The sequence below is a fragment of the Tamandua tetradactyla genome, chromosome 11 (genome assembly GCF_023851605.1).
Source record: "Tamandua tetradactyla isolate mTamTet1 chromosome 11, mTamTet1.pri, whole genome shotgun sequence".
Lineage (NCBI taxonomy): Eukaryota > Metazoa > Chordata > Mammalia > Pilosa > Myrmecophagidae > Tamandua > Tamandua tetradactyla.
The window spans coordinates 47,399,330-47,426,706 of NC_135337.1; the positions used below are offsets into that span (position 1 = coordinate 47,399,330).

General features: G+C 32.2%; 1 protein-coding gene across 14 annotated transcripts in view; it reads right to left on the reverse strand.

The window, feature by feature from the left end:
* Nucleotides 1-4,452: 4,452 nt before the first annotated feature.
* The window catches only part of DNAJB4 (DnaJ heat shock protein family (Hsp40) member B4), a 65,593-nt gene continuing 42,668 nt past the window's right edge, over nucleotides 4,453-27,377 (reverse strand). For 7 of the 14 annotated variants that reach the window (XM_077120556.1, XM_077120552.1, XM_077120553.1 and 4 more), the window contains 3 exons: nucleotides 14,534-14,775; nucleotides 7,045-7,613; nucleotides 4,453-5,719 (listed from right to left, as the gene is read on the reverse strand). In XM_077120556.1, the coding sequence (XP_076976671.1) occupies nucleotides 5,486-5,719; nucleotides 7,045-7,613; nucleotides 14,534-14,744 (1,014 nt within the window). In that variant the 5' untranslated portion in view covers nucleotides 14,745-14,775 and the 3' untranslated portion in view covers nucleotides 4,453-5,485. Of the gene's footprint in view, nucleotides 5,720-7,044; nucleotides 7,614-14,533; nucleotides 14,776-14,945; nucleotides 15,233-25,483; nucleotides 25,680-27,377 lie in introns of those variants that run through there. The other 7 variants (XM_077120559.1, XM_077120558.1, XM_077120557.1 and 4 more) reach the window with 4 other exon arrangements.

Sequence of the window (27,377 nt, forward strand, 5' to 3'; positions counted from 1 at the left end):
TTCACAAAGTCTTCAAAGTAGTCATAATAACTATGTTTAAATAACTAAAGGAAGCCAAGATTAAAGAAGGGAAGCTCTGATGACAGTATCTCATCAAATAGAGAATATCAATAAAGATAGATGATTAAAAGGAACCAAATGTAAATTCTGGATCTGAAAGGTACAATAGCTTAAATGAAATTTCACTAGAGGGACTCAAAAGTTTGTTTGAACTGGCAGAAAATGAATTAGTGACCTTGAATATAGATTGACAGAGATTATGCAATCTGAAAAAAAGAGAGAAAAGAATGAAGAAAAATGAACAGAGCCTCAGAGAAATGTGGGATTCCATTAAGCACACCAATATACATGTAATGGGAGTACCAAAAGGAGAAGGAACAGAAAAAAATATTTGAAGAAATAATGCCTGAAAACTTCCCAAATTTCATGAAAAACATTAATCTACACAACCAAGAAGCTCAACAAACTCTGAAGGGTAAAAGCAAAGAGATCCACAAAGAGACCTATCAATAGTAAAAACGCTGAATGCCAAAGACAAGGGGAAAATCTGGAAGTAGCAGAACAACTCATCACTTACAATGAGAACCCCAATAATGTTAATAGTTGACTTCACATCAGAGACAATGATAGCTGGTGGTAGTGAAACAATATATTCAAAGTGGTCAATGAAAAAACTGTCAACTGAGAATCCTGTATCAAAGTTATCTTTCAAAATATAAAGGCAAAATAAGGACATTCCAATGAACAAAAACTGAAAGAATCTGTTACTAGAAGTCCTACCTCACAAGAAATACCAAAGGAAGTTCTTCAAGCTGGAAGCAAGTGACCCCAGACAGTAATTTGAATCTGTACTGTTTTAGTTTGCAAGCTGCCAGAATGCAATATACCAGAAATGGAATGGCTTTTAAAAAGGGGAATGTGATAAGTTGCTAGTTTACAGTTCTAAGGCTGTGAAAATGTCCAAATTAAAGCAAGTCTATAAATATGTCCAAGTTAAAGCATCCAGGGAAAGATATCTTTGTTTAAGGCCAATGAAGTTCAGGGTTTCTCTCTCAACTGGAAGGGCATGTGGTGACATCTGTTAGCTTTATCCCCAGGCTTCTTGTTTTATGCCCACCTGGGGGCATTTTCTTCATCTCCATAGGTCTGTGGCTCTGTGGGCTATAAAGCCATTTCTAAAATGGTTCCCTCTTAAAGGGCTTCAGTAAGCAACCCCACCTTGAATGGGTAGAGACACATCATGGAAACCATCTAATCAAAAATTACATCCAACAATTGGGTGAGTCATATCTCCATGGATAATCAAAATGAGGATTAAAGGACATGGCTTTCTGGGGGTACACCACAGACTCAAATTGGCATGCACGCCAAAAAACAAAAAGCATACAGATAATAAAAGACAGTATAAATGCATTATTTCTTCTAAAGTGATTTAAAAAGCAATAGCATAAAATATGTAAATGATGTATTATTGGGCCTATAATATATAGAAATGTAATATATTTGCCAATAGCAGCACAAAGGAGGTGGGTGGGAGTAAAGCTGTACTGGGCTATGTAAATCACTAAATTGTCACTGGAATAAGTAGGAATAAATGAAGAGAACTGGAAATGATAAATAAGAAGGCTAATACTAAAAAAGTTATTAATATATACGTGTTTTACCTTCTCTGTTGCTTGAAAGGTCATAGAATTATATAAAGTAATAATTATAACAATGTATTATTGGGATCTTAACATTTATAGGTATAATATTTATAAAATAAGACTATATAAATGAAAAAAAGGGAAGACAAAGCTATATAGGAGTAACATTTCTTTGTCTCACTGGAATTAAGTTTGTATGAATCTGAAGCTGATTTTGATTAGCTAAGATGTATGTGGTAAGCCTTAAAGTAACTACTAAGGAACTAACCTGACAAAACATAGTGAAAAAATCATTTAAAAAATTAAAATGCTACATTAGAAAATATTCACTTAATGCAAAAGAAAGCAATAAATGAGCAATATAGGAACAAAAAAAAACCCATGAGATTTATAAAATGAAAAATGGCAGACATAAATCTATACCAATAATAACATTAAATGTGAATGGATTAAACCAATTTAAAGGCAGAGATTTTCAGAATGGATTTTAAAAACATCCAACTATATGCTTCTACAGGAGACACAGTTTAGATTCAAAGTTACAAATAGATGGAAAGCCAAAGTATAGGAAAAGATATGTGGATAGCATCGCAAGAAAAGTGGAATGACTATCCTATTTTCAAACAAAATAGACTTTAAAACAAAAAAATGTCACTAGAGACAGAGTTTCATTTTATAATAATGAAAGGATCAACCCATCAGGAAGACATAACAATTATAAAAAGATATATGCACTTAGCAGCAGAGCACCAAAATACATGAAGCAAAAATTGACAGAAATGAGGGAAGTAGGCAATTCAATGTCGTAATTGGAAATTTCAACATCACATTTTCACTGAGGAACAGAATAAGTAGGCAGAAGATCAACAAGGAACAGAAGATGTGGACAACACTTCTAATGTGACTAGAATAGACATCTATAGAACACTGTTCAACAAAAGCAGGTACATTCTCTAATGTAAAAATATTTTCTATGATAAATCATAGGCTGGACATTTAACAAACCTCACTAAGTTGAACAGATTAGAAATAATAAACTCTGTAAGAGTAGGAATCAGGTTGGTTAAATTCACCATTTTATCTAACAGATTTTGGGACAGAGGAGAAATATTTTTATCTGATACCAATCAACACTAAAAGGAGATCAAATTCCCACTTTCCTGAATTTATGCAAAACAGATGAAGAAAAACCTTTCTGCTAATAACATAACACAATTTAAACACAAGGAAAAAATAACTTCAAATTCTTAGCTCTGTCCCTTAATAATAGTTAGGCAGAAACAATTGCCAATGGGTAGAAAATGCATTTCTCATAGAAGGACGATCTCTGGTGCCTTTCTACTGACATACTCTTTATGTATACATCCTCCATCTTCAGGTTTATAAAGGTCTTTATAAGGGTCATTCTAATCTGTGCAGCATCTAGCCTAGTGCCCTAGCTGAAAAGTTTCCTGAAGATAACAGAACATTGTGAGTAATTAACACCAATGAATTGTATATTTGAATGTGATTAAAAGGGGAAATTTTAGGTTATATATATGTTACCAGAATAAAATTTTTGAAAACCATAGAACTATACACATAAACCGTGAATTTTAATGTAAACTATGAATTATAGCTAATCTTATAATTAATAATATTGTTAAAACAAAAAAATATATTGTTTCATCAACTGTAACAAACGTACAACACTAATGCAGTATTAGGAGGACAAACTGTATATGTGCTGGGGGGGAGAGGGACATATTGGAATTCTGTACTTTGTACATGATTTTTCTGTAAGCCTACAAATTCTCTTAAAAAAACGTTTTCTGATGACAACAGCTAAAAGAACCTATATAAGAGCAAGGCATCACAATGAAGTCACTATCCATTCACTGTGACAAATTAGTGGTTTCTGCCAATTTCATAATTCTTAAATAATTTAATGGACAGAGAGTAGCTATTTCAGTTTTGCCAGCCTCATCTTCATAACCATGTAGCCAATGCATAGTAGAAACAGTAGGTCAAAAACCATAATCTGGGTTTGAATCTCAGTTCCACCTTTTAGCTGTGTAAGCTTGGACAAAGGACTTACGGAAAAAAAAAAAAACATAGGATGTACAACACAAACAGTGAATCCTAATGTAAACCATGCATTCTAGGTAATAGTACAATTGTAAAAATGTTCTTTCATTAATTGTAACAAATGTACCACACTAATGCAAAGTGTTACAGGATGGTCTATAGGGAGTGTATATAACGCATGATTTTTCTGTAAACCTACTTCTAATGAAAACATTATGCTAAATCAAAGAATACAGCACAAAAGGACACAAAAGAAATAATGGAATTGTCTAATTCCATTATTATAAAATGTCTGGAATAGGCAAATGCATACAGACAGAAAGTAGATTTGTAGTTGCCAGGAGCTGGAAGAAATTCCAGGAGTGACTGCTAATGGATATGGAGTTTCTTTTGGGGTGACAAAATTGTTCTGGAATTAGAAGTGAATAATGGTTGTCCAACTCTGTGAATATACGAAAGCCACTGAATTGTACATTACAAAAGAGTGAACTTTATGGGTACATAAATGTATCTCAATAAAGCTATTTTAAAACTATATGGTTATTATTACTTTTCATATTGAATTTCTAAAATATTTCATATTGTGCTACAAGAGATAGATTCTGATTCTATACCTTATATATATATATACACACACATATATATACATAAATCATCCTGAAAATTATTTTTTAACCAAAAACTTTGCTTTAAAACATCACTCTCACTACAGTTATAAAACAGAAAACAAAAACAGAAGAAAGTTTTAATCATAAATATATTTAAAAAAATTAAACACCTAAGAAATGCAACCTAAACATATGAAAAATTAAAATATTTATATGCATAACAAGTAGTAGCAACATTATCCATAAGCAGCAGTTAGTGTTCATTTTCCCCATATTTTGGTTTAACACCACAGTGGTAGTTGATTCTTTTTAGGGAAACTGCAAAGTATATATAGCACAATATTAGTAAGTTATAGAAGATTGTGTAGTTGGAAAATTAATTCCAAATAACAATATTTCTTCTAAAAACACATTCATTGTTAAATTATTTTAAACTAATGGACAAAAAATGAGCCTATAATTTATTAAGTTATATATCCAAGATATATAGTTGACTTGCATACAATTACATATGGCATTTTAAACACAGCTTATTTCTAAAATAGTAAATCAGGCAATTGGGATTTCCACAGGAGATAAATTGCCATTAATATCTTTTTTATGAAGAAAACGTCTACCTTAAGAATGTTGCAACTATATTATTAAGATATGCTGTAGCATACTTTAAAAATAGAAATGGTAAAACATATGCATCAAGATAATCTTTTACTAGGTACCAGCCCTATAGCAGCAATTTAGGTGATTTAAATCTAGTTAACCAAATGACTTAGTTTTTATTCTCACCACATGTATAGTTTAAAGATTCTAATTTCCATTACAAATGGGAATCTATCATACTGACAATCTAACGATAGAAGAAATAAAGTACTTGGATAGTCTAGTTAGAAATATAAATATACTGGCTCCACAAAAATGTACATGTAAGCAAAATACTAAAAATTTCTGATTTGGGAGAAATGAAATAAAATACAGTGAGTGGTTTTCTCTTCATTTATAACTGTAAAAATCCCTTTTGCCTATTGACCCATCTCTATTCATGCAATTTAATGAGCCCTCAAAAGAATTTACACATCTTTATACAGAATTCACATCCACATCAGTAAACTGCCAGTCCTTTTATATTTTCAGTGCCTTAACAAAATATGGATAACAGAGTTCTTCATTCTATGAGGCAGGAAGATGTTTCCTAAGTATTTCTTTGGATGATGAAGATATAGTATCTGGGAAGGACACCTCAAATTCTATTAGAAGGTCACCACGTTGGTCTGGATTTTTTGGAAATGGCAGCCCATATCCAATAATTCTTCTCCTCATTCCAGGTTTTACAATATCATTTATTGACATAGGTATGGTTCTTCCATCCATTGTTGGCACATTAATTGAGCAGCCACACAATGCCTAAAATGGACCAAATGATAAAATTAATGAATTTCAAACTTAGAAGTCCAAACATAAAAATTGCCAGGCTAAATTTTTATCTCCAAAAAACATCAGTAGTTATAAAACTTTTTTCCCATTAAAAAATCCCCTCAAGATATGCATAATCAGACAGACTACAAAATAATACAGTTAAATGAAAATAGGAAAGAGAAGGAAAGGGACAGAAAGGAAATGGAAAGGAAAAGATGTCTTCCACAATGCCCTGGAATGAAACGGATATATTTGAGGCTGCTATTACAATATTCAAAATGCAGGATTGGAATGGGAGATGAGAAAAGGGAGAAGTTCAGAGCTGAAAAGAACAGGACAGAAGCATCTACTTCTGTGGAGGGAGAATGAGACAAAAAATACATTTATTGTTTTGCTTGACAATTATTTACTGAGGGTCTACTATATGCCAAATGTTCCTGCTAGATATCGAGCATACAGGAAACAGGGACACAAGACCTCACCTCAAGGAATGCATAATTTAACGGAAGAGACATATAAACAAACAAGCATTAATACAATACAATGCTGGCATAGAGATACGGGCAAAGGTCTTTTGTGAAGAAGGGCATCAACTTACCCCCTGAGCTTCTAGAAATACAGAATGTTTGGGCAATGCATTGGCCCAGAAGCAGCTACAGGGGCAGAGTGAGGAACAATAGTGTTCTACAGAATTGAGCTCAGATAATGACATACAAGTACCCAAGATAATAACTGAACAATAGGGAAATGCATATGCATTTAAGGGAAGTAATCAAATTAAAAATGGCCTTTGATTTTAAGCTGTATGTGGATGTTATGGTAAAGGTTGTGTGGAGCCATTTAAGAATTTCAAGCAGGGGACAGATATGACCATATATGTAGGGTTACAATCAAATTTGAGAATACAAATAAGAACCATTGTATTAAAGCAGTTACCCTATAATGTTTTTGTCTTTTAAGACTTTTTTTGTTATATAATTACACCTCCAAATTAACAATTTTAGAAATATTTTATAGATGAACTAATGTGATGAGATTAACAATCCAGATCTCATGTATCATATTTGTCAAACTAGAATGGAGTTAAACCAGTATTAGGTACCATAGTACACTATCTAGTTAGCACTTAAAATTTAAGTTGTTGTTAAACTTAGAAAATAAAATCTCATTCATACAAGAGGTGTAAATAGTAGTACTACCCCAGAGTACTGTTATGAGAATTTAAAAAGTGTAATAATTTGAACAAACGTTAGTTATTATTTAAATTCTCTAAGACCAGCTGCATGATTCTGTTTGCCCTCAGAATAACTTACCTCCCTTAAACTAATTTTAGCAGAATAAATTATATTTGATCCATCCCTTTTAAATTTGGGGTGATCTTTATCTTTGATGATAAAAACAATGTCTGCTGGAATACTATTTGGTGTTTCATCTCCTTCCCTTGGAAAAGTAATTTTGGTGCCTTCCTTCCACCCTTTTTTAATTTCAATGGTGAGAATTTTGTCCTCAGATCTGTAACTCCTTCCATCAGGGTTTAATCTTTTCCGAGAAATTTTCATTCGTTTGGTACAACCACTATATATTTCTTCAAGTGATACTCTAAGTTCATGAATAACTGGAGGATCTTGTTTGAGGCGAGATGGCCCTACAGAATTCCTGTCTCTTGGATACCCATTCATGCTGAATCCAAAGGCACTAAAAGGATCGCCATCTATTTCCATTTCTTCAGAATCTCTACCACCAGCCATCCGTCTTCCAAAGAAAATTTCAAAGGGATTGGAACCTCCAAAAAATGCTGCAAATGTGGCATGAGGATCACCATGAAAGGTGTACCGAAAGGTACCCCCTTGTCCATCAGTGCCTCCTGCTCCTCCTTTCAAACCTAAGTGAAAGAGATAAGCATGATTAGAAAAAGCTTGCAACCCTTGAAAGTTAAACTTTAGAAATTTTATCATTAATTAATTTTGTCCAAATTAGGTAGCAATTTATTAAACTGGCCAGAAATGTCATTATAACTAAATGCAGAAACTATATAACTTCTGATGATACTAACCTAAGTTAAATATTTCACTTTCAAATTCTTCCTCCAAATCTATGATCAATGACAATTTATTCCTGATATTTGTTCCACAGGTGAATAAGAAAAACAATAAAATTGGAAACTTCTAATTTTATAAACTACTGGTTTGGTATATGAAAAGATATATATTTAAGTTTTTAAAGATGTCAGTTGAAAGGTCATCAATAACCAATGCAAGATATAGAAACTAAATTTTTAATTATCATTATAACCAATAGTACAATTAAAATATAAAATACCAATTTATTGCTTATTTGTATATATGCTATTTTTCACAGAAAAGTAAAAAAAGTTGATTGTGATGATAGAAAAATATTTATTCCTTCTAGTCTCCAATGTTCTAGAGCAGTCAGAAGGAAGTATCTGAGAGGATGGTATGGTAGCCCATGACAAACTTTGGAATCTGTCCTGTAACTACTTGTTAAAGAGTGTTTTGAAAACTACTGCTTTTTTCTTTCTTTGCTTTGTACATATGTTATATTATACAATAAAAAAGTTAAAAAAACAAACAAAAAATAATATAAAATACCGTATTTATATTAACCAGTTTTATTTCAGATCATCTTTTACTGTTAAGAATTAAAATAGGCTCTTTTCTATGGCATAAAAAGGAAACATTCTAATAACGAGAACACTCTATGAAAAATATATTTTAGACACAAAATTGTTATCTATCCCAGATACCAAAACTGTTTTTCTAGGCATATCATATGACAGCATTAATTTCAACAGAATGTAAAAAGATGTCTGAAATTAAGAGCTGCAGGCCCTCTTGACATGAAGGCCTTTATATTGGTTATTTCTGTCCATTGTGGACAACCTACTTCAGACAGCAATTTAGTGACCCAAACACTTTCCTATTTGTTCTAATGCTCAACAAGTAATTTGTAGCTCGCAGGAGATTATATTTTTGAAACAGCATTTTCCACCACATACCAAAGAAATATTTCACCTAAAACCCACACACAAAAAAATAGTATAGAGATCTTCTAAGAAACCTCATAAGAATTTATATCATTAAAGTATAAGCAAAGTTTCTGAGTGAAACTTACAGGCATCCCTGACCAAGGAAACAAACAGGCACAGGTTCTAAAAATTATAAAATCATGAAAAATTCAAGTGATTAAACCTGGAAATTCTAATATTCTCTAATATGTCCAAACAGTGAGTAATTTAAGGGCAAGAAATACGTTTTAGTCATTTTTGTATTGTTCATGCATATAAGGCTAAAACATGATAGGCACTCATGTTTATTAAATGAAGAAACGAACCAATTCTTAATGCCCTCCTAAATTGAAACTACAAAAAAGGTGTCCTGAGTATCAGGATAGAGAAGACAAGCAAAAGCACTATGTGTGAACATGTATATAATCACTCAAACACATATATGAGATATTTAATAATTTAAAATTCCACTGGAAACATTCAACATACTTTCAAAGAGACCTAGCTTTCATTTGTTTTATTCTGTATTTGACTTCTCCCATTAAAAAGCATACATGTACTCTACTTTGTCTAATAGAGTCTCAGTTGATATATCAAATGTTCACTTTTATCCATGAACTGAAATCTGGAGGGACCAAGAGAGACCTAATAATCCGAGAACTGTCACAATATGTATTGGATAATATATGCAAAGTTCAGGTAGGAACAGAATGAAAAGCATAAGCAGAATAAGAACTTCCAACATACAACTCACCTAACTTCTTTTTATACATTTTAGTTGTATAGTTATAGTAACTCCAAATGTTAAAAAGCTAGTGCCAATTTTTTTAAATGATAGGATGTGTATATAATCCAAGGTAATAACAATGTGACTAAGCCAATATTTAAATTATTTTAAGCATTTTTCTCTTTCATTCCAAAGATCTGAGTATAATAATTTAAAGAGAATTAATAAAGTAATTTGGGTAAATTAGCTTCCCAATCTAACCCTACAAGAAATAATTTAAATGTTTTTGACTCATAATGAACTCATGAAAAGAAAGAATATTCTAAGTTATTACATCACGGTTTTGGCTTTTCCCTAAAATCCCTTCTCTACTCTGCCAAAATGGTAATCCAATCAGGATTACGGAGGCCCTGAGAAAATTTGCAGTCTGAAGTGATTCACTTATCAAAGCTGAAAAAAAGCCTCCAATGCAGCTCTGAGGTTTTCCTAGACATTAAATAATCAAACACATAGCTGAGATAAAAGACGAGGCTACTATAGTAAAGACAGAAATCTTACCCAAATCCATGACATTATGATATAACATGAATTGTTATGTATCATTTGCATGGCCTAGCACTTGAACTGTAGAGTCAATTCTTAATTACATACATTTCAACTGCTCATGGAAAATTTTAATGTTCAACTGGAATCCCTCTGCTACCCAAAATATTTTCTAGACACCATTTTGTGTGATCAATGAATGCACTCAAGAATCAACAACAGCCCATGCTTTAGGAGGACTGCTATTAGTTTTAAAACAACCAACTAATCAAACAATCTGCAATCCAAATTGAGGTATGTGTTTGCGATACTGTCCATAACAACGGTTTCCACTAGTTAGTTGAATTGACTACTATTTTATCCAAAAGACAAACAATGGAGAAGAATTAGGAATTAAAAGAAAACATGATAGGACTTTAATAACTGTTATTTTAAGGGAATCTAATAGATAAAAGGAAGCTTACAGAGAATTACTAGAATAATGAGATCCTTTAAAACAATTTTTGACTTACAAAATTCCAAATTACTTACATCCTTTTCAAAACACAGTAAATAAAGAGATCCAGTTTCTTAAATATGTTAAATAACAGAAGAAGCAAGGTAATATAAATAATCTACTAAATAGAATTTTGTTCAGCAAGGTAATATAAAGAATAATCTACTAAATAGAATTTTGATCATTATCTCTGTATATCTGAAGTAAACTACTGAGTAAACTATAAACAATAAACAAAAAAAAATGCATAAGCAAAAAGAAATGTTACAGAACAGGAATAAATATCCTAACTATAAAGGATATATTTTTGAAACCCTTTTAAAGCAAACTTCTACCGTGTCCATCAGAAGAATGGCTCTTCTACTGATGAGCCATTCAGAACTCAACACTTTGAAGAGAGATTGATTCTGATTTTTAAATTTCCGTGGTTCTGTGTTTTTTTGTTTTTAAATGATCCAAATGGAGAGAAAACTTCTCTATTTTAATAGCTTTATTACACAGCATAAAATCATGCATTTTAAATATACAATTCAATAATTTCAGCAAATTTACTATGTTATCCATCTTTACAATCTAATTTTAGAACATTCCCATTATTCCGAAAGAGCTCTCTAGTACCTGTCTATACTTAACCTCCACTCTACCTTCATCCAGGCAATCAATGATTTCTGCTGTCTCTATAAATTTGTCTTTTCTAGACATTTCATATAAATAAAATATCTCATCATAAAATCATATACCAGATTCTATATCTGACTTCTTTCTCTTAGCAGTTTTTAATGAAGAGATTATTTTATTCCTGCACCTTCTCAATTGTTTCTTCCTTACAATTGTCCTTTTGCTTTCCTACTTGGCAAGATTTGGCTTTTCATTTGAGGATCTTTGTCCAGTTTTAACCTAGTGATAGGGTGAATGCCCCATGGAGAGTTGTGCCATTAGCCTCTTCCCACAGCACCTGCTCAATGTAAATAACATATTTCTTCCTGTAAACCTGGATTACTTTGCCATTTGCTGACCTTTGTAGTATCCCCGTATAACCTGAACTACTTCATTCTTTCGGATGGGAGCAGATCGAACATATGTATTTCTGCCTCAGCTCCTTGTGAAGGGTGGGGGGAACATAATCTGCCTGTGAATGTGGAAAGCTTCAGGCATTGAACTGCCTTTTACCATACTTGCTCTGGTCAAAAGTCATAAAGGGACTGAACTTCATTTTAGTTGCTGCCACTTTAGCAATGGGAGCAAAAGGGTCACAACATAGTTTTTGAGTTGTAGCATGTTTCAAGAAATCAGTCCTTTAAGTTTCTGAATAATATTCCTTGGTATGTATATGCCACATTTTGTTTATCCATTCACCAGCTGGGACATTGGGATTGTTTTCAGTTTGGGACAGTTATAAATAATGCTGCTATGAATATTTATATTGTGAGGGCACGTGTTTTCATTTCTTGTGTGTAGATTCCTAGGAGTGGAACTGCTGGATCATATGGTAAGTTTAAAACATCTCTATTTTTATCCAACTTTTTAACCCAACGTTTTAAATTCAAGATTTTTAGAACGTGAATAAACGGGATTACTAGTTTTCTTAGTTCTTAAGTATCTAAATTTAGCATATTCAATCCATACTCCTCACAATTCATGGTTCCCTATTCCGACTGTTCCAGGCTTCAAATCTTGAAATAGAAAATAATAACTGAAAAAAAGAAAAGAAAGTATATCTGGTAGATAAGTAGTGGCTCCACATTCCTAAAATTCAGTGTTATGTTACTTGTGAGGACACTCATAGAACAGTGGCAATGGAATTAGGCCTGAAGGCACAAACAGATCAATGAAAGGCAAAGAGAAAAAATGTTTTCACACACTTTCATAATGTACTTTTTTTTTTTTTTAAGAATTAATGAGATGTTCTGAATAAAGGGTAAATAAATATAACAGGTTTCTATGCAGGGAGGATAATTTCTAAAAATAATTCAAATAACTTTAATCAAGCCATATTTTCAAGTAACCTATCTAGAGAGTATTTCTGAATAATATATTTTGACGCTTTAAAACATATATTCTCTCCTTACTCTTTATTCTTATTGCATATATCAATTTTGAGTCAAGAAGGAAAAAATATTCAGTGTATGATTTTTTTTTTAGAAATGTACTCACTAGTGATGATCAGTAAAAATTAAAATAGAAAAATATCATTCAAGAAAAGCTCTACTACAGAAACATACCAATTGGTCACATGAAAATTCTGAAGACAAATTATCCTAAATAAACACTGAATCTGATGGCTCAGTCATAGCCAAACTTGAGCTACCAGTGACATATGGCCAAGTATCTAGATTCAAAGCAGTGGATATATGCTAATCCATGGGAATTCATAATACTACTATATGTTTGTGGGTATCTTTACAAAATCACAAAATAACTTCTTCAGAAAAACTGGTATATTGTTGACAGCATTTCAGAATCCTACTTAGGTTTTGAGATGAACTGAACCATGGTATTTTGAGTGATCTGGCCTTAGGGAACATGGTATTTGGAGGCAAGGGTTGACTCACCTATTATTTGCCTTTTTGGGGGGGGTGGTGATGGTGGTACATGGACCAGGAATCAAACCTCAGTCTCCCGCATGGCAGGTGAGTACCAATGAACCACCCATGTATCCTTATTTCCCCTTTTTAAAAAAAATTTTTGATTTTTAAGACCCTGCCACTGAAGATCTTCACTACACCAAAACCAGCAGCATATACTTCAATGGGTCTAATTTTTAACAATTTACAAATTAAAAATGACAACAAAAAGCCCTCTACACACAATTACTGTGCTTGTCTAAATTTAATTTTTTTTTTTAACTCAAATGAGCATAGTCACTACTTGACTGTATTTTAAGGATACATTTCTAACTGGGAAAATTTAACACTAAATACACTAAAGGAAATAAAGGGATATAAAAGTTTTCATAACTATAATGATTTAAAATAAAACACTTTAGGAGAAAAGCAAATAACTTAGTGCTGATTCAAAAAGTTGAAAATCCCAGAACCTATAAGAATTAAGTTTCTTTTTAATTAGCAATTTAAAATAGTCTTACTTCATAGTCACTTTAACAAGAAAGTGGTTTCGGAATTGGAGATGACGAACAAACAATTTAAATTCCAGAACAATAATTTTAAATTACTCCCACTTAGTGTGTTCTATTAGTTTCTGATCTCACAATGCAAGAAACAGAAGTATGGCAGGGGTGAAGAGGGAAGTTGTCATGCTTTCCTCTATATTTAGATAATAAAATTTTAAAACAAATTATGTTACCTAAAAGTTAATTTTAAAATGTTCTAACTTGGTGGCCATTTTAGGTTAAAAAATTGTATTTCTGAGAACTCATTTTCTTGGCACACAATTACTGTTTACAATTAAGCTAAAAACTTGTTCTGGTATTTTATGACATCAGGAAAATTCTTTCCTCTCCAGGCGGAATGCCAAAAACAACTAGAGGCTAAATGCCTGTGCCTTCAGCTTCTAAGAGAGACGACTCTTGTCTTGCTCAGTCTGAACTAGCTTTGCTCTAAGAAAGGCAAAAACTTCTTTTTTGTTTTTGGAGGTAAAATATAAACTATCCAGAATTTAACCTGCCAGCGTTTAGGTTTTAAAAGACTGAAGGCTTTTTATTGATTCTGGAAGAAAATTTATCGGAAAACAAAACAGGTTGCATAAGACTTTTGACATAATTATTAACGGGTATGGAATTTAAGGTCTCAGAAATATACAATGTTAACATCATAAATCTAGCAGAATATATATAATAAAAATGCTAAAATCCAAAAAAAGGCAAACATTTCAGTAATACTAATCATATGATCTAGGATGAAACCTGGTTTTTATCTATTTGTCTTTCTACATTTAATATATCCAAAATAATGATAACTAATAAGGTTGAGAAAGACAGAAAGAAAAAAAAGACTGAGAGAAAGAGAGGAAGACAGACACTGAGAGATAGCAAGATATACACAGAATACTTACCTTCCTCCCCAAACTGATCATATATTTCTCTCTTTTTAGGATCACTCAATACTTCATAAGCTTCTGCGACCTCTTTAAATTTTTCCTCTGCCTGAGGAGATTTGTTCTTGTCTGGATGAAATTTGAGGGCTTGTTTTCGGTAAGCCTTTTTAATATCTTCATCTGAAGCTCCTTTTTCAATTCCCAAAATGCAGTAATAGTCTTTCCCCATTTCGAATGCCTTGAAATGAACTTAGATTTCCCTTTGTAAAAGAAAACAGTGTCCCCAGTCTTAGCAATACAATGATTCTAAGAAAAATAAACCAAGCTGGGTATTTTAAAAGTTAAAGCAAATCAGCAATTCACTAGCTGTCTTAAGGCAGCATGCAGACAGCCTTTCTGTATTTAATTCTTTCCCCAATAGCTCACTTACAGATAAATATACACTACACAGGAGACGGCCTCCTTTTAGATCTTCCCATTTTCACTACGTGTCTCTGTACTTTCTAGAACAGCAAATGCTACAGGACGTCACTTCCCCAGCTGCCTCTAGTCAAAGTACCGAGAGCTATGTTTTCCCCTCCTCCACAATTAACTATTCATTTTCCTGCTGGCTCAACCATTTGTATTTCCTTTTTAAGAGGCCAAGTGGATTAAGAAACTAGTATTTCAGCAAAAAATGCCATAGTTAAATATTTATTTATTCCGTTTTAAATGAAAAAGCGGCAACAATAATTACAGCCATTAAGTATCCTATGTTAAATAAGTTAAAGATATCATACAAATAAAAGTACCCTTAAACTTATTTTTAGGGCATTTTAATTTCAATTTCAAGGGTTCAGTTACAAAATAAACAGTACTAAAATTCGGTTTACATCAAAATTTTTAAATAATTTGTGTTATTTTCAAAATTCCTGGAGACTCTAAATAAAAAATGTCAGGAAGTCAATGTACCAATTTCACATTGTAAAAAGGCTATGTATCATAAAATTCATATGTATTTTAAAACAAGTACTTATATTCGATTTTGGCTAGTGATACATAGCTTTTTTGTAGAATACAAGACTTAATAGTTCTTGCAAATCAACTCTTATTTGTAAAAGCTTAATATGTCAATTTAGTTACTTCAACTAAAACAGAGTGAGACCCCAACTAAAACAGAATGAGATTCCCCACTTGCAGGATCACTGTTTACAGAATTTCTGTGCTGCAGGAATGCTGGGAGGAACGTGTCAAGTTACAGACTGGTTATAAAACCTTAACTAGATCGGCTTAAAATCTGCATATGCTTTTTAAGGGAAAACATTATGAGAAACATTTTTTTCTTTTAAAAACATTTTTTACCTAATTATAAATATATTACTTATTGTAGAAGATTTTGGAAAACACAGAGAAAAACAATAAAATTTAAACTTTATTATACCACTCAGGTAATCTCAGCTGAATATTGGTATATTTCCTTCTAGTCTTTTTTTTCTACAAATATTTATGGTTATTTGCCAAAATTTTGTGTTTTTTTGTTGTGAATAAAGTTTAGATCATAGTATTTATATACTCTCTTGACTCTCACTTTTTAAATATATTTTGGATTTTCATGAGAAATATTTCTAGTGTGTATCACTCATCTTCTGATATGGTTTTCTCATCTTTTAAAAATGTTCCCATTTCTAAGCTTGGAAAGCTGGGTTAATAAAATTCTAGAGAAGTACACAAGGCCTTTCATGATTAACTACCTTAAGGTCTTTATGAGAGGGAAAAGTAAATGTACATTTTTGTTTAGAATATAATGAAAAGGTGATGATCAAGTGTTAACCTTTAAAAATATGGTAAACTCCGTATGTCAAGAAGCTTTACATGAATGATTCAGCAAATCTTTCCAAATGTTCATCCTTATACATTTTGACATCTATTAAGGTTTTCTTATTTCTTAAAACTCTCTACTTTAAAAACACTTAGGTATTAAAAATTTATAATATCTATCTAGCCTACTTATAGGTTACAGAGGTTTATCAGCTATTCAGCAAATATTTCAGTACCAAGAAGGAGCACTCAATGTCAAAAGATAAATTTTCAAATAAAAAAAACAGAGGAAAATACTAATATCCAAAGTCACGTTAAAATTCCTACTTTTAAAAAGCACACTGCCAAGCTGGAGTCCAGTGCAAGAATCAACATCTAGAGTAGAGTAAAAGTATAATGAAATCATTTGTTCTATAATTAATTTCCAAGGGAGTTCCTTTAAATGTTCATCGTCAAAGGAACATTGATATTATTACCTGTGAAAAAACTCAAATTGTTCTAGTGGGTAATGCTAGGAGGAAAAAAAACTTACCCGATTCAGTCATTTTCAGAAAGCTAGAATTATCAGGGCTTGACATATTAAACGTTTTTTTTTTTTTTTTGAAACCACACAAAAACAACAAGGGATAAAACTCAAAGACTAGGTCTTTCACATTTGTAAGAAATGCTTTATATATTAACCAATGGAAGAAATCTGGCCCTCCACACATAGAGAAGGGTGATAAGGGATTTTTATTATTTCTTCAAATGTCACACAGATAAAAAGAAAGTGGTAAAGCTGAAAAGTGAGAAATCATCTCAATATGGGCATTTCAAGTTAAGAAGGAAGCAAATTCAATTTTGATTCAAAATCAAAGATCATTAAATGATAAAAACTTAATCTGGCTAGGGTTTGGCTAAACAGGGAGATACCTACCCACACACATGTAGCTTTGTGAAGCTCTGTAATCCTTACAAATATTTGGCAATAGGTATTAAAAGCAATTTAAAATGTTTAAAGCCCTAGAAATGCATTTTAAAACTTATCCTTAGGAAATAATTCAAAGAAAAAAATTACTGTATACATACACATACTCACTCCAACTAGAAGCAATAGGGTAATGGATCAACTACGATAATTACTAAAACTACATAGTACTTTAAAGACATTTTACTGTACTTCTTCAGACTTAGCCATCTGCTCTATTACTTTGGGGTTAAAAACCATTACAAAATCATTTTATATTAGAATTTGGTCATTGAAATTTATATGACATGGATGTAGGGATATTCTAGGTTGGTGGGGATGGGGTGGGTAGAATAACTATCTCGAAAAAAATAAGAGTACGCAGAGGGAATAGTAGTGGCAGGCTTTAGGGAAAATGGTGCACAAAGAGCTACGAACAAAATTCATTTGTTATATGTAGTTTTTAAAGCTAAAAAAAATCATAGAGCAAAAGTTTACTTAAACATTGTTTAGAAATCACATATATCCCTGCTTATTTGATGTTTTGGGTATGTGTACGTGAGAAAGAAAGTTTGAAAACAAAAATTAGCTCAGATCAGTAATTGATTCATACTTTTTTTTTTCTTAAAAAATTTACAAGATCAGGTTTTCATTCTGGGGCAGGGAGGTTATTGCTACTTGAAGGCAAATTACAATGTATTTTAAAGTCATGATTTTAATTTTTTTCAGCCCCATCAGAAAACTAAAACATGTTTTTTAAAGTTAATAGCAAGAAAGTTTTTGTGCTTAACAATGTATTTGAGGGAAGGGTACCACTCTATTTTAAGGGAAGAAGGCTAGAATTAAATACAAACTCTAATTTACATTTTGTTTTCAAAAACTTTAATCAAGTTTTTTTTTAATTTGGGATGTTATACTCTAATAATAAATATAGAAAAATTATTTTACAGAAGCATGAGCCCTTTTTGTTTTTATTGCCATACTTATAAATATGAAAACATGTTTACATAACAAGAATGGAAACTAAAGATAACATTTTAACCCCCCCACACACACTATATATAAAATGCTGGTAGTCATACAACTGATGCCATCTTCACATTCTACTTTTGTTTAATTCAAGACAAAAGTTATCTTTCTCTAATTCAAATCGTTTCTCAGTTTAAAACAAATTAATACAGAGCAAGACACTCTACCTTTTAGATTCTCAGAAGAAATCACTATTAAAATTCAGATCATAACACTTCAATAATGGAGGACAAATGACTTCTAATATTTTACCAAGCAGTGTTAAAAACTTTTTCTGCCAATATTTAATTACAAAATGGTCATATTTTGCACTGAAATTTCTAAATATAGTGGTTGATATTAGAAAATTATAACTTTCATTCCCCAATACTATTATCTAAGAATTAATAAGCAAACAGACTGAGGCCTGTTAATACAGCTTTTGATAGTTGAATATATCTTCTCAAATACAAGTATGTAACAATGGCTATAAAATTTGCTGAGGTGGCACCAAGGAATATTGATAATGTAGTGGTTAAAAGCACAGATTTTCCAGCCAGACAACCTGAGTCAGAATTCTAGTACCACCACTTTCTAGCCATGTGGCCTTGGATTTAACCCCTCTTTGTCTCTCTGTTTTCTAGTCTGTCAAATGGGGTTATTATAAATACCAATTTCATAGGATTGTTGTGAGAATTAAATGATAAATGTGTGAGGTACTTAAAAATAACTGGCACACAGTGACAGCTACAGCTGTATTAGCTAATATGGATGATGATGATGGTAGTGATCTCATCATATGAACAATTTTTTCCAGAAAAATATTGCTATACCATATGCATAACAAAATTTTCAAATTTACATGCATGCATTTTCACACATACACAGAAGATGTCCAACTAAGAATAAGTGGCTCTTTACAAATATCCCAATTTATATTTACTACTTATTCATTTTGACTCTGTTAAAACTTAAATCATTAAGACTTCTTAAGTACCATTCATTGTATTTCAAATCCAATATTTATAATCTTAAAACACATATCTATGACTTTGGAGCCGAGAGATTTTTCTAGCCTTAATTTCTGTTACTACCTCACATACCTCAGTCGTTTTAACTTTTTACCTGAAAGTTACCTAGGGGAAATTATTATTTGTTACTGAATCTTTGATTCCTCTCACAGGACTGGTAAAAAGTGACAACAAATGTTTAAAGATTTAAGAATAAAAAGAGTCCTAAGAATTTTAATACTTCGCTTCTAATCTAGGCCCTGCCACTTCATAGGTAATTTAGGTAAATCATCTAATTTCTCAGAATTCCTAATTCCTAACTGTTATTATTATTGTGAGAATCAGATAATACACATGAAAACACTATTTATATAATGACATTTATGTAAATTATATTAATTATTTTAAGCTATTATATACATACATACATATATTTATATAAACTGCTTTGTTACAACTTGGAAATATACTGACTCGTTTTACTTGGCATAAAATATTAAAGTAACTGGCAGATTCATTCCAAAGGACTCAGGAATCCTCTTTTTCAAGCTTTTATCTATGAATTTTACTCTCTTCTCAGACTATTTTATGTCTTCCACAAAATAATAATATTTCTATAGTACTTTCAGTTTATAAAACACTTTCATATGAATTCTCACATGTAACCTATATATGCACATACATTTGACACTCAAACTAGTGATAGTATTAAAAAGAGCTTTTCTAAAACTAGCAATTTAACAATGACTCCAATATTCTTAACAATACTTAAACATATTGCCAATGTCAACATAAAATTAAAAAGTCTTAAGTTGTGCCTGTTCTGATATTAGGCTTCTTTTAAGATAATAGCTAAATAATTACATGTAATTAAACTACTGGAATCTAATAATGATATCTTTATTATCTACATGTTATTCTTTTCTAAAAAAACCTTCAAGCACTTAAAAAGCATCATTACCATAGATTCCTATATAGCAAATTGCTTGGTGTAAATCTAAATTCTTATTTCAGTAAAAGCCTTCAGACTTCAAGTATAATAGTTACAATAACTGAGAATCCTACCATTTGTTAAAAACACAATTTTATCTTTTGGAAAAAAAAATAGAGACATTCAGACGAGAACCCTACCATTGTTAAAAATACTTTATCTTTAGGAAAAAAAAAATAGAGACATTCAGATGAGATTCACTACTTATCCCATCTAAGTTAAAAGGCAACATTGTATTTGGAATTAGGCAGTAAATTGCATTTGAGCATCTATTTTTTAGTAGCTGCTAGGTACTACAGAAACCACCATGACCAGTGTTGCTATTCAAAGTACTTTATGAGGGGGAGGAGTCCTTGTTTAAAAAAACGGTTAACATTGTGTATATTCACTAGGAATAAAGTAACTCAATCATTCATCGAATATTTACTGAGTGTCTATGATGTGTGGCACAGTTTCAGGTGCTGGTGCTATAAACTAGACAGACAACATCCTTGCTCTCACTCAACTCATATTCCAGCAGGGGAAGACAATAAACAGGTTATACAGAAACAAGAAAACTTCAGATAGTTTTAAGTTCATTAAAGAAAATGCAATAATGTTATTTAAATAGAGACAGGCTACTTTAGCCATTGGTCTGGGAAGCTCTCTTTGTTTAGTTCTGCTTTTAAAATTAAACTAGGAACTCAGAACTGAGGTGGATAGTTATTTCGGCTAGAGGACAAGGAACAATTCTGGGAACTATACATTTAGAAAGATATAAGCTGAATAGAATCCTTTCAGGAAAGCAAATGGGCTAGTAAAGAACATTTAAGCTATTTCTTATGTCTGAATTTGGGGAAGACAGGTGAAGGGATAGATTAATAAACTGAAGATATTTTACTCAGAGACTTAGTATGCATAAACAAGCCAGCTGTTTTAAAATATGTTAAAGAATATCATATTTTAACTAGACTTTTTCATATGGCTCTACGGAATAAAACTAGGACTAATGGATAGAAAATAACAAGGAGATAAATTTTGGTTCCTTTTAAGATATCACTGTTGAAGTCAGAGCTGTGAGAAAAAAGTGCAGTGGTGAGTTCCTTATCACTAGAAATACTCATTGTCAACCACTTTGCAGGTACACTGAACAGGAGCACAAGACGGGAAAATAGCTTCTATTTTGGCTGTCTTAACATCTCCTCTAACCCTTTCCCAAAACCCATCCTGAAACAGTATTTCTTTCATCATACTTATCTCAAAGCAGTAGGAACCTAGAGATCATTGCCAACAGGCATCATGGTTTGAGTTTTCAAACTAGAAGTACATACTTTGCCCATTCTGACAAAAGTCAATACCCTTGAATTTTGTAAAGTCCTACATGACCTGACTCTGCTCTTTCTGGGATGTCATCTCCCGCTACTTATCACTATGAACACTATGAATCACTATTTCTAGCACTCACCAGGAATGCTCCTGCTTTAGACCCTTTAGTTTAACTGCTCCCTCTCCTGGAATAGCCTCTCTTCATTCCTGAATCTTTGCCCAAGTATCTTCTCAATGAGGTCCAGCCAACTATCCTCATACCCTGCTCAATAAATTTTCTTTTTTGCAACAGCACTTATCATCTTCTAACATATAATTAACTTATGTATTTTTTATTATCTATCTCTCCCACCAAAAAATAAGTTCCGTGAAGACAAAGATTTACTTTGTTTACTGATGCTATTATGAGTGCTTAGGGTAAGAGCCAGGCACGAGGTAAGTGCACAAAATATATTTTAAATGAATGAGTGAATGAATGAGGGGAATAGAGTGAGAGTCATCCCCCATTAATTTTCTACAAGCTTTTGAAGTATGTTCATATATTTTCTATTAAAATTTTATGCTCATCCTTAAATTTAGCTGTAGCTGCTGAGGTTAAGAAATACTGAAAAACTGAACATGTGATAAACAGTTTAAGAATTTATTTCTTGTGGGACATGATTCCTAGGGATCAGCGTGGCCCTAGCATCCTGGGAATGAGAAAACCTTCTTGACCAAAAGGGGGGAAGACAAGTGAAACAAAATTCAGTGGCTAAGAGATTTCAAATAGAGTCAAGAGGTCTTTCTGGAGGCTTTTCTACTGTAGCATATATGGATATCCCTTTTCAGTTTTTGGTATATTGGAGTAGCTAGAAGGAAATACCTGAAACAACTGTTGAACAGTAAACCCTATAGCCTTTGATTCTTTTTTTTTTTTATTAATTAAAAAAAGAATTAACAAAACAGTTAGAAATCATTCCATTCTACATGTACAATCAGTAATTCTTAATAACCTTTTTTTTAAAAATATTTTTACTGACACATCTTTGCACACATATAGTCCATATGTGGTGTACAATCAATGGCTCACAATATCATCATATAGTTGTGTATTCATCACCATGATCATTTTTTAGAACATTTACCTCATCCAGAAAAAGAATTAAAAAGAAAAAACTCATATATCCTGTATCCCTTACCCCTCCCTCTCATTGACCACTAGTATTTCCATCTACCCAATTTATTTTACCCCTTAACTCCTCTATTATTTATTTTTTATCCATACTTTTTCACTCATCCGTCCATACCCTCAATAGCCTTGATTGTTGAAGATGAATACCATACAGCTTTTAAGGTGTGAATGTGTGCATGTGAGAACCTTGTGACTGACATTCCCTTTATCCGGTGTATGGACAGATCAGTAAGAAAAAAGGACAAAAAATAAACAATAGGGGTGTGGGGATTACGGGATGTTTTAGGTGTTCATTTTAATTTTTATTCTCATTATTACTGGTTTTGGAGTAATGAAAATTTTCAAAATAGATTGTAATGATGAATGCACAGCTTTATGATACTGTGAACCACTGATTGTATACTTTAAATTATTATATCTCAATAAAAACCTCGCTGAAGAAAAAGAATTTATTTCTATAACTTCAACTTTCTAGTTATAAATATTCACTGGTTTTAATAGTTACACTAAAAACTCATTTTAAAAATGTAATTTTTTCCTTAAGACCTATACGACTAAAAATTGATCAATCTATCCCTCCCCAAAAAAACTCAAACAAATATAATATAGATTATTTTTTAGTGTTAAGAGAATACTCTAAGGACCACCACCTGCATTTTTAACAAACTATCCCTTCTCCCTCCCCCCTAGTGACACCAATATACACTGAACAATATGAGAACTCAAAAGAACGGTAACAGCAGTACCTTAAAGAGGAAAGAACTAATTTATTCACCTATTTCACTTACAAGTTAATGCTAAACCAATCAAACTCTTCAGATGGTGTACCATCGATGGCTCACAATATCATCATATGATATCTATGCTAAAGGGACACAAGCAAAAAGGTTTTATTAGTGATGAATAACTAGGATAAGCATCAATGGCCTCTGAGTTAAGCAGATTCCTAGAAGGGGGATAAAAAGTCTAGATAGGAAAACAGTTAAACAAAAAATCCATGATCAGTGTGGACTACTACCTGCACTTCAATATATGTTTTCTACTTCTCTATTAGTAATAGAATGCCCAATTTTTAGCCAGAAACATGGCTACCAGAAGAACATTTCCCAGCCTCCCTTACAGCGAGACAGGCCTTATGACTAAGTCCTGACTAATGGTTTATATATAAAAGCATCAAGTATGACCTCCAAGACTTTCTTTGAAGGGGGGCTTCCTTCTTCATTCCTTTCTCCTTCCTGCTGATTGGAACTAAAATGTGATGTCTGGAATTTAAGCAACATGGACCATAAAAGGAAGGGCATACATACATTAAGGAAAGGGGAACAGAAAGAATGAGAGGAGCCTTTGTCCCTGGTAAGATGTTACAGCCCTATAAGTCCTGAATTTCCTATCTTTATGCTTCTTTTTCACAAATTCTGATTTTTAAAGCATTATTTAGGAGTTTTTGAAATTCATAGCCAAATCCAACTCTAATCATCACACAACACAAATTACTTAATCTCTGTGTGCCTGTTTCTTCATCTATAAAGCAGACTTATATTTTATAGCACTAGAAGAAGGTCACAGAATATACTGCTGTTAACTATTGTATAATGGGACTCTAATGTGAGAATTCTATTGAAATTAAAGGTGTTTAGAGCTCTTTATGACCACTTTAATTCTACTACCAAGAACAAATATATTCAGCTCTCTTTACTTTTTTCTATTGATCCCCTTTCCCATCTACAAAACAAACACATCTCCCTCAAGTCTACAGCTAACAATCAACTTAAAGCTTGATACAAAAAGGTGAACAAAGTATTATTGAACTATATAGACATTAAGGGATGGTCATGACATAGGAAGAAGAGCACCAAACTTGGAATAGGAAAATCTAGTTCCAATATTCTTAGCTTTGCTACTTAAGCCCTGGAAAATTAATGAATTTTTCTAAGCTTCAATTTCCTTCTCTATAAAACTATAGCATCACCTACCTCATTAGATTGTCATAAAGAATGGGAAAATACTTGAAGGGAAAATATGTGAAAGTAAATAAAATATTATACAAATATTAATTATACTCATCTTGAACTGGAGTGATGGGGATAGGGAAAGCTTCAGAAAAAAAATTTAAGCAGGATCTTGAAGGACTGATAGAATTTTGAAAGACAGACAGGATGGGGGAAGTTTTGAGATTTGGACCAGTAATACAAAGCCCAGAGACAAAAGGGCAGAAATTGTATTCGATACAGCAAAAAGACTGGTCAAATTAAAGCACAGTTTTAATCTGTGGTTCTAACTTTGGGAAGCTGACAGTAAAAGGTGATGATCAGACTGTAGAAAGCTCTGAATGGCATTTCTTAATTGACATCTTAATTGATGGCTACATATCATTGTTTCAAAACGTTTAAATTCATAGTTTGGCCCTTGAAACACATTTTATATATAAAAATTGTTTCATTTCTTTTTAATTTTTTCTTTTAAACTCTTTATTGTGGTAACATACATGTACCATAATAATTTTCATTTTAACTACTTTCAAGTATACAAGTCAGTGGTGTTAACTACATTCACAATTTTGTGCTACCATCACCACCATCCCTAACAAAACTTTCTTATCTCCTCAAACAGAAACTCTGTGCGCATTAAGCAAAACTCCGCATTACCCTCTCCACTCTGCCCCTGGTACCCTATAATCTTCTGTCTCCATAAATGTGCATATTCTAGTTATTTCAAATAAATAGCAACAATCAATATTTACCTTCTTGCATCTGGCTAAATTTCACTTCATATGATATCTTCAAGGCTCATTCATGTTGTAGCACACATCAGAACTTCATTTCTTTCTTTTTACAGCGGAATCATATTCCATTGTATGTAAATACTACATTTATTCCTCCATTCATCCGCTGATGGATACTTTTGCTTCATTTCTTAAGTGCTACTTTATTTGGAAGCTAGGGAAATTAATTTTTTGGTTCTGTTGTTAGTAAGTTAAAGAGTTATTAAAGATTCACTGATATTTGTAAGCATCCAAGAATATAATAAAAGATGCCAAACTAACCAAAGAGTTTGAAAGGAAGAAAAGCTTTACCAGTCACAATCCTGCCTTGGACTACTATCTACATCATCTTACTTTCCTAGTACTTTATCATTACTGTCATATTAGTAATTCCCAAGAGTTTTCAAGTTTTGATTCTATAATATTTTCCTGCACAAAGCATGTGCAGGTTTGAAATGATGTATGTACCCCAGAAAAGCCATGTTTTAATCCTAATCCCATTTTGTAAAGGCAGGCTTTTCTTCTAATCCCTTTTCAGCATTGTATGTTTGAAACTGTAATTAGATCATCTCCCTGGAGATGTGACTCAATCGAGAGTGGTTGTTAAATTGGATTAGATGATTACATGTCTCTACCCATTAGGGTGGGTCCTGATTAATTTCTGGAGTCCTATAAAAGAGGAAACATCTTGGAGAATGAAGGAGATTCAGAAAGAGCAGAGAAGAACGATATTAAGCATGAGAAGCAAAGAGAACCAGGCAGCAACCTTTGGAGATAAAGAAGGAAAACACCTCCCGGGGAGCTTCATTAAACAGTAAGCCAGGAGAGAAAGCTAGCTGATGACGCTGTGTTCGCCATGTGTCCTTCCAGCCAAGAGAGAAGCCCTGACTGTGTTTGCCATGTGCCTTTTCATTTGAGAGAGAAACCCTGAACTTCATCAGCCTTCTTGAACCAAGGATAGATGCCTTTGATTGGACATTTCTATAGACTTGTTTTAATTGGGTCATTTTCTTGGCCTTAGAACTGTAAACTAGCAACTTATTGAATTCCCCTTTTTAAAATCCATTCCATTTCTGGTATATTGCATTCTGGCAGCTAGCAAACTAGAACAAAGTGCTACAATAGGATATACATATTAATTTTATTGATTTAATAGTCTTTACAAAAATATATTTTAAATGAAATTTAAAAAATTAAAAAATAGATGTCTTTCAAAAAAAAGGTAATGTAAAATTGATTTAAGATATTTATAAAAATTACTGTTATCTAGAGACACCCAGGGATCAGAAATATTGTTTTATGTTTTTTTTAAAAATCACTTTCTTTTTCAGGCACCTAGAACTGATTCATTCCAACTATAGCGATATTAAAATGTATCCTAATAAAACACCCTAGGAACAAACAGCCCTTCTTTCTTACCCTCTCTTATAAGAAGTCACAAAAAAGTTCACGAGAGGACTAGTGAACACACAGTGAGCTAATCTCATACTTTCCTAGCATTTTGGCACCATCTACACTACTTTTCAATAATTAATCATAGACCCAAAAGAAACCACAGAATTTCTATATCCTTTAAGATGGGTCCTGGTAAATTGACATCTGGTTATAACTTTATATTAAAGGATCACATAACCTAGAGCAACAATGTTCAACAGAGATAAAAAATGAGCTACAAATGGAAGCCAGATATATAAGTGAAACATTTTTAGAATGCACATTTAAAAAGTAAAAAAGAAATATGTGAAATGATAATGTATTTTATTTAACCCAATAAATCAAGATATTGTGACTGCAACATATAATCAATGTAAAAAAGTATCAATGAGCTATTTTACATTAGTATTTTTTGTACTAAGTGTTTGAAATCCAATCC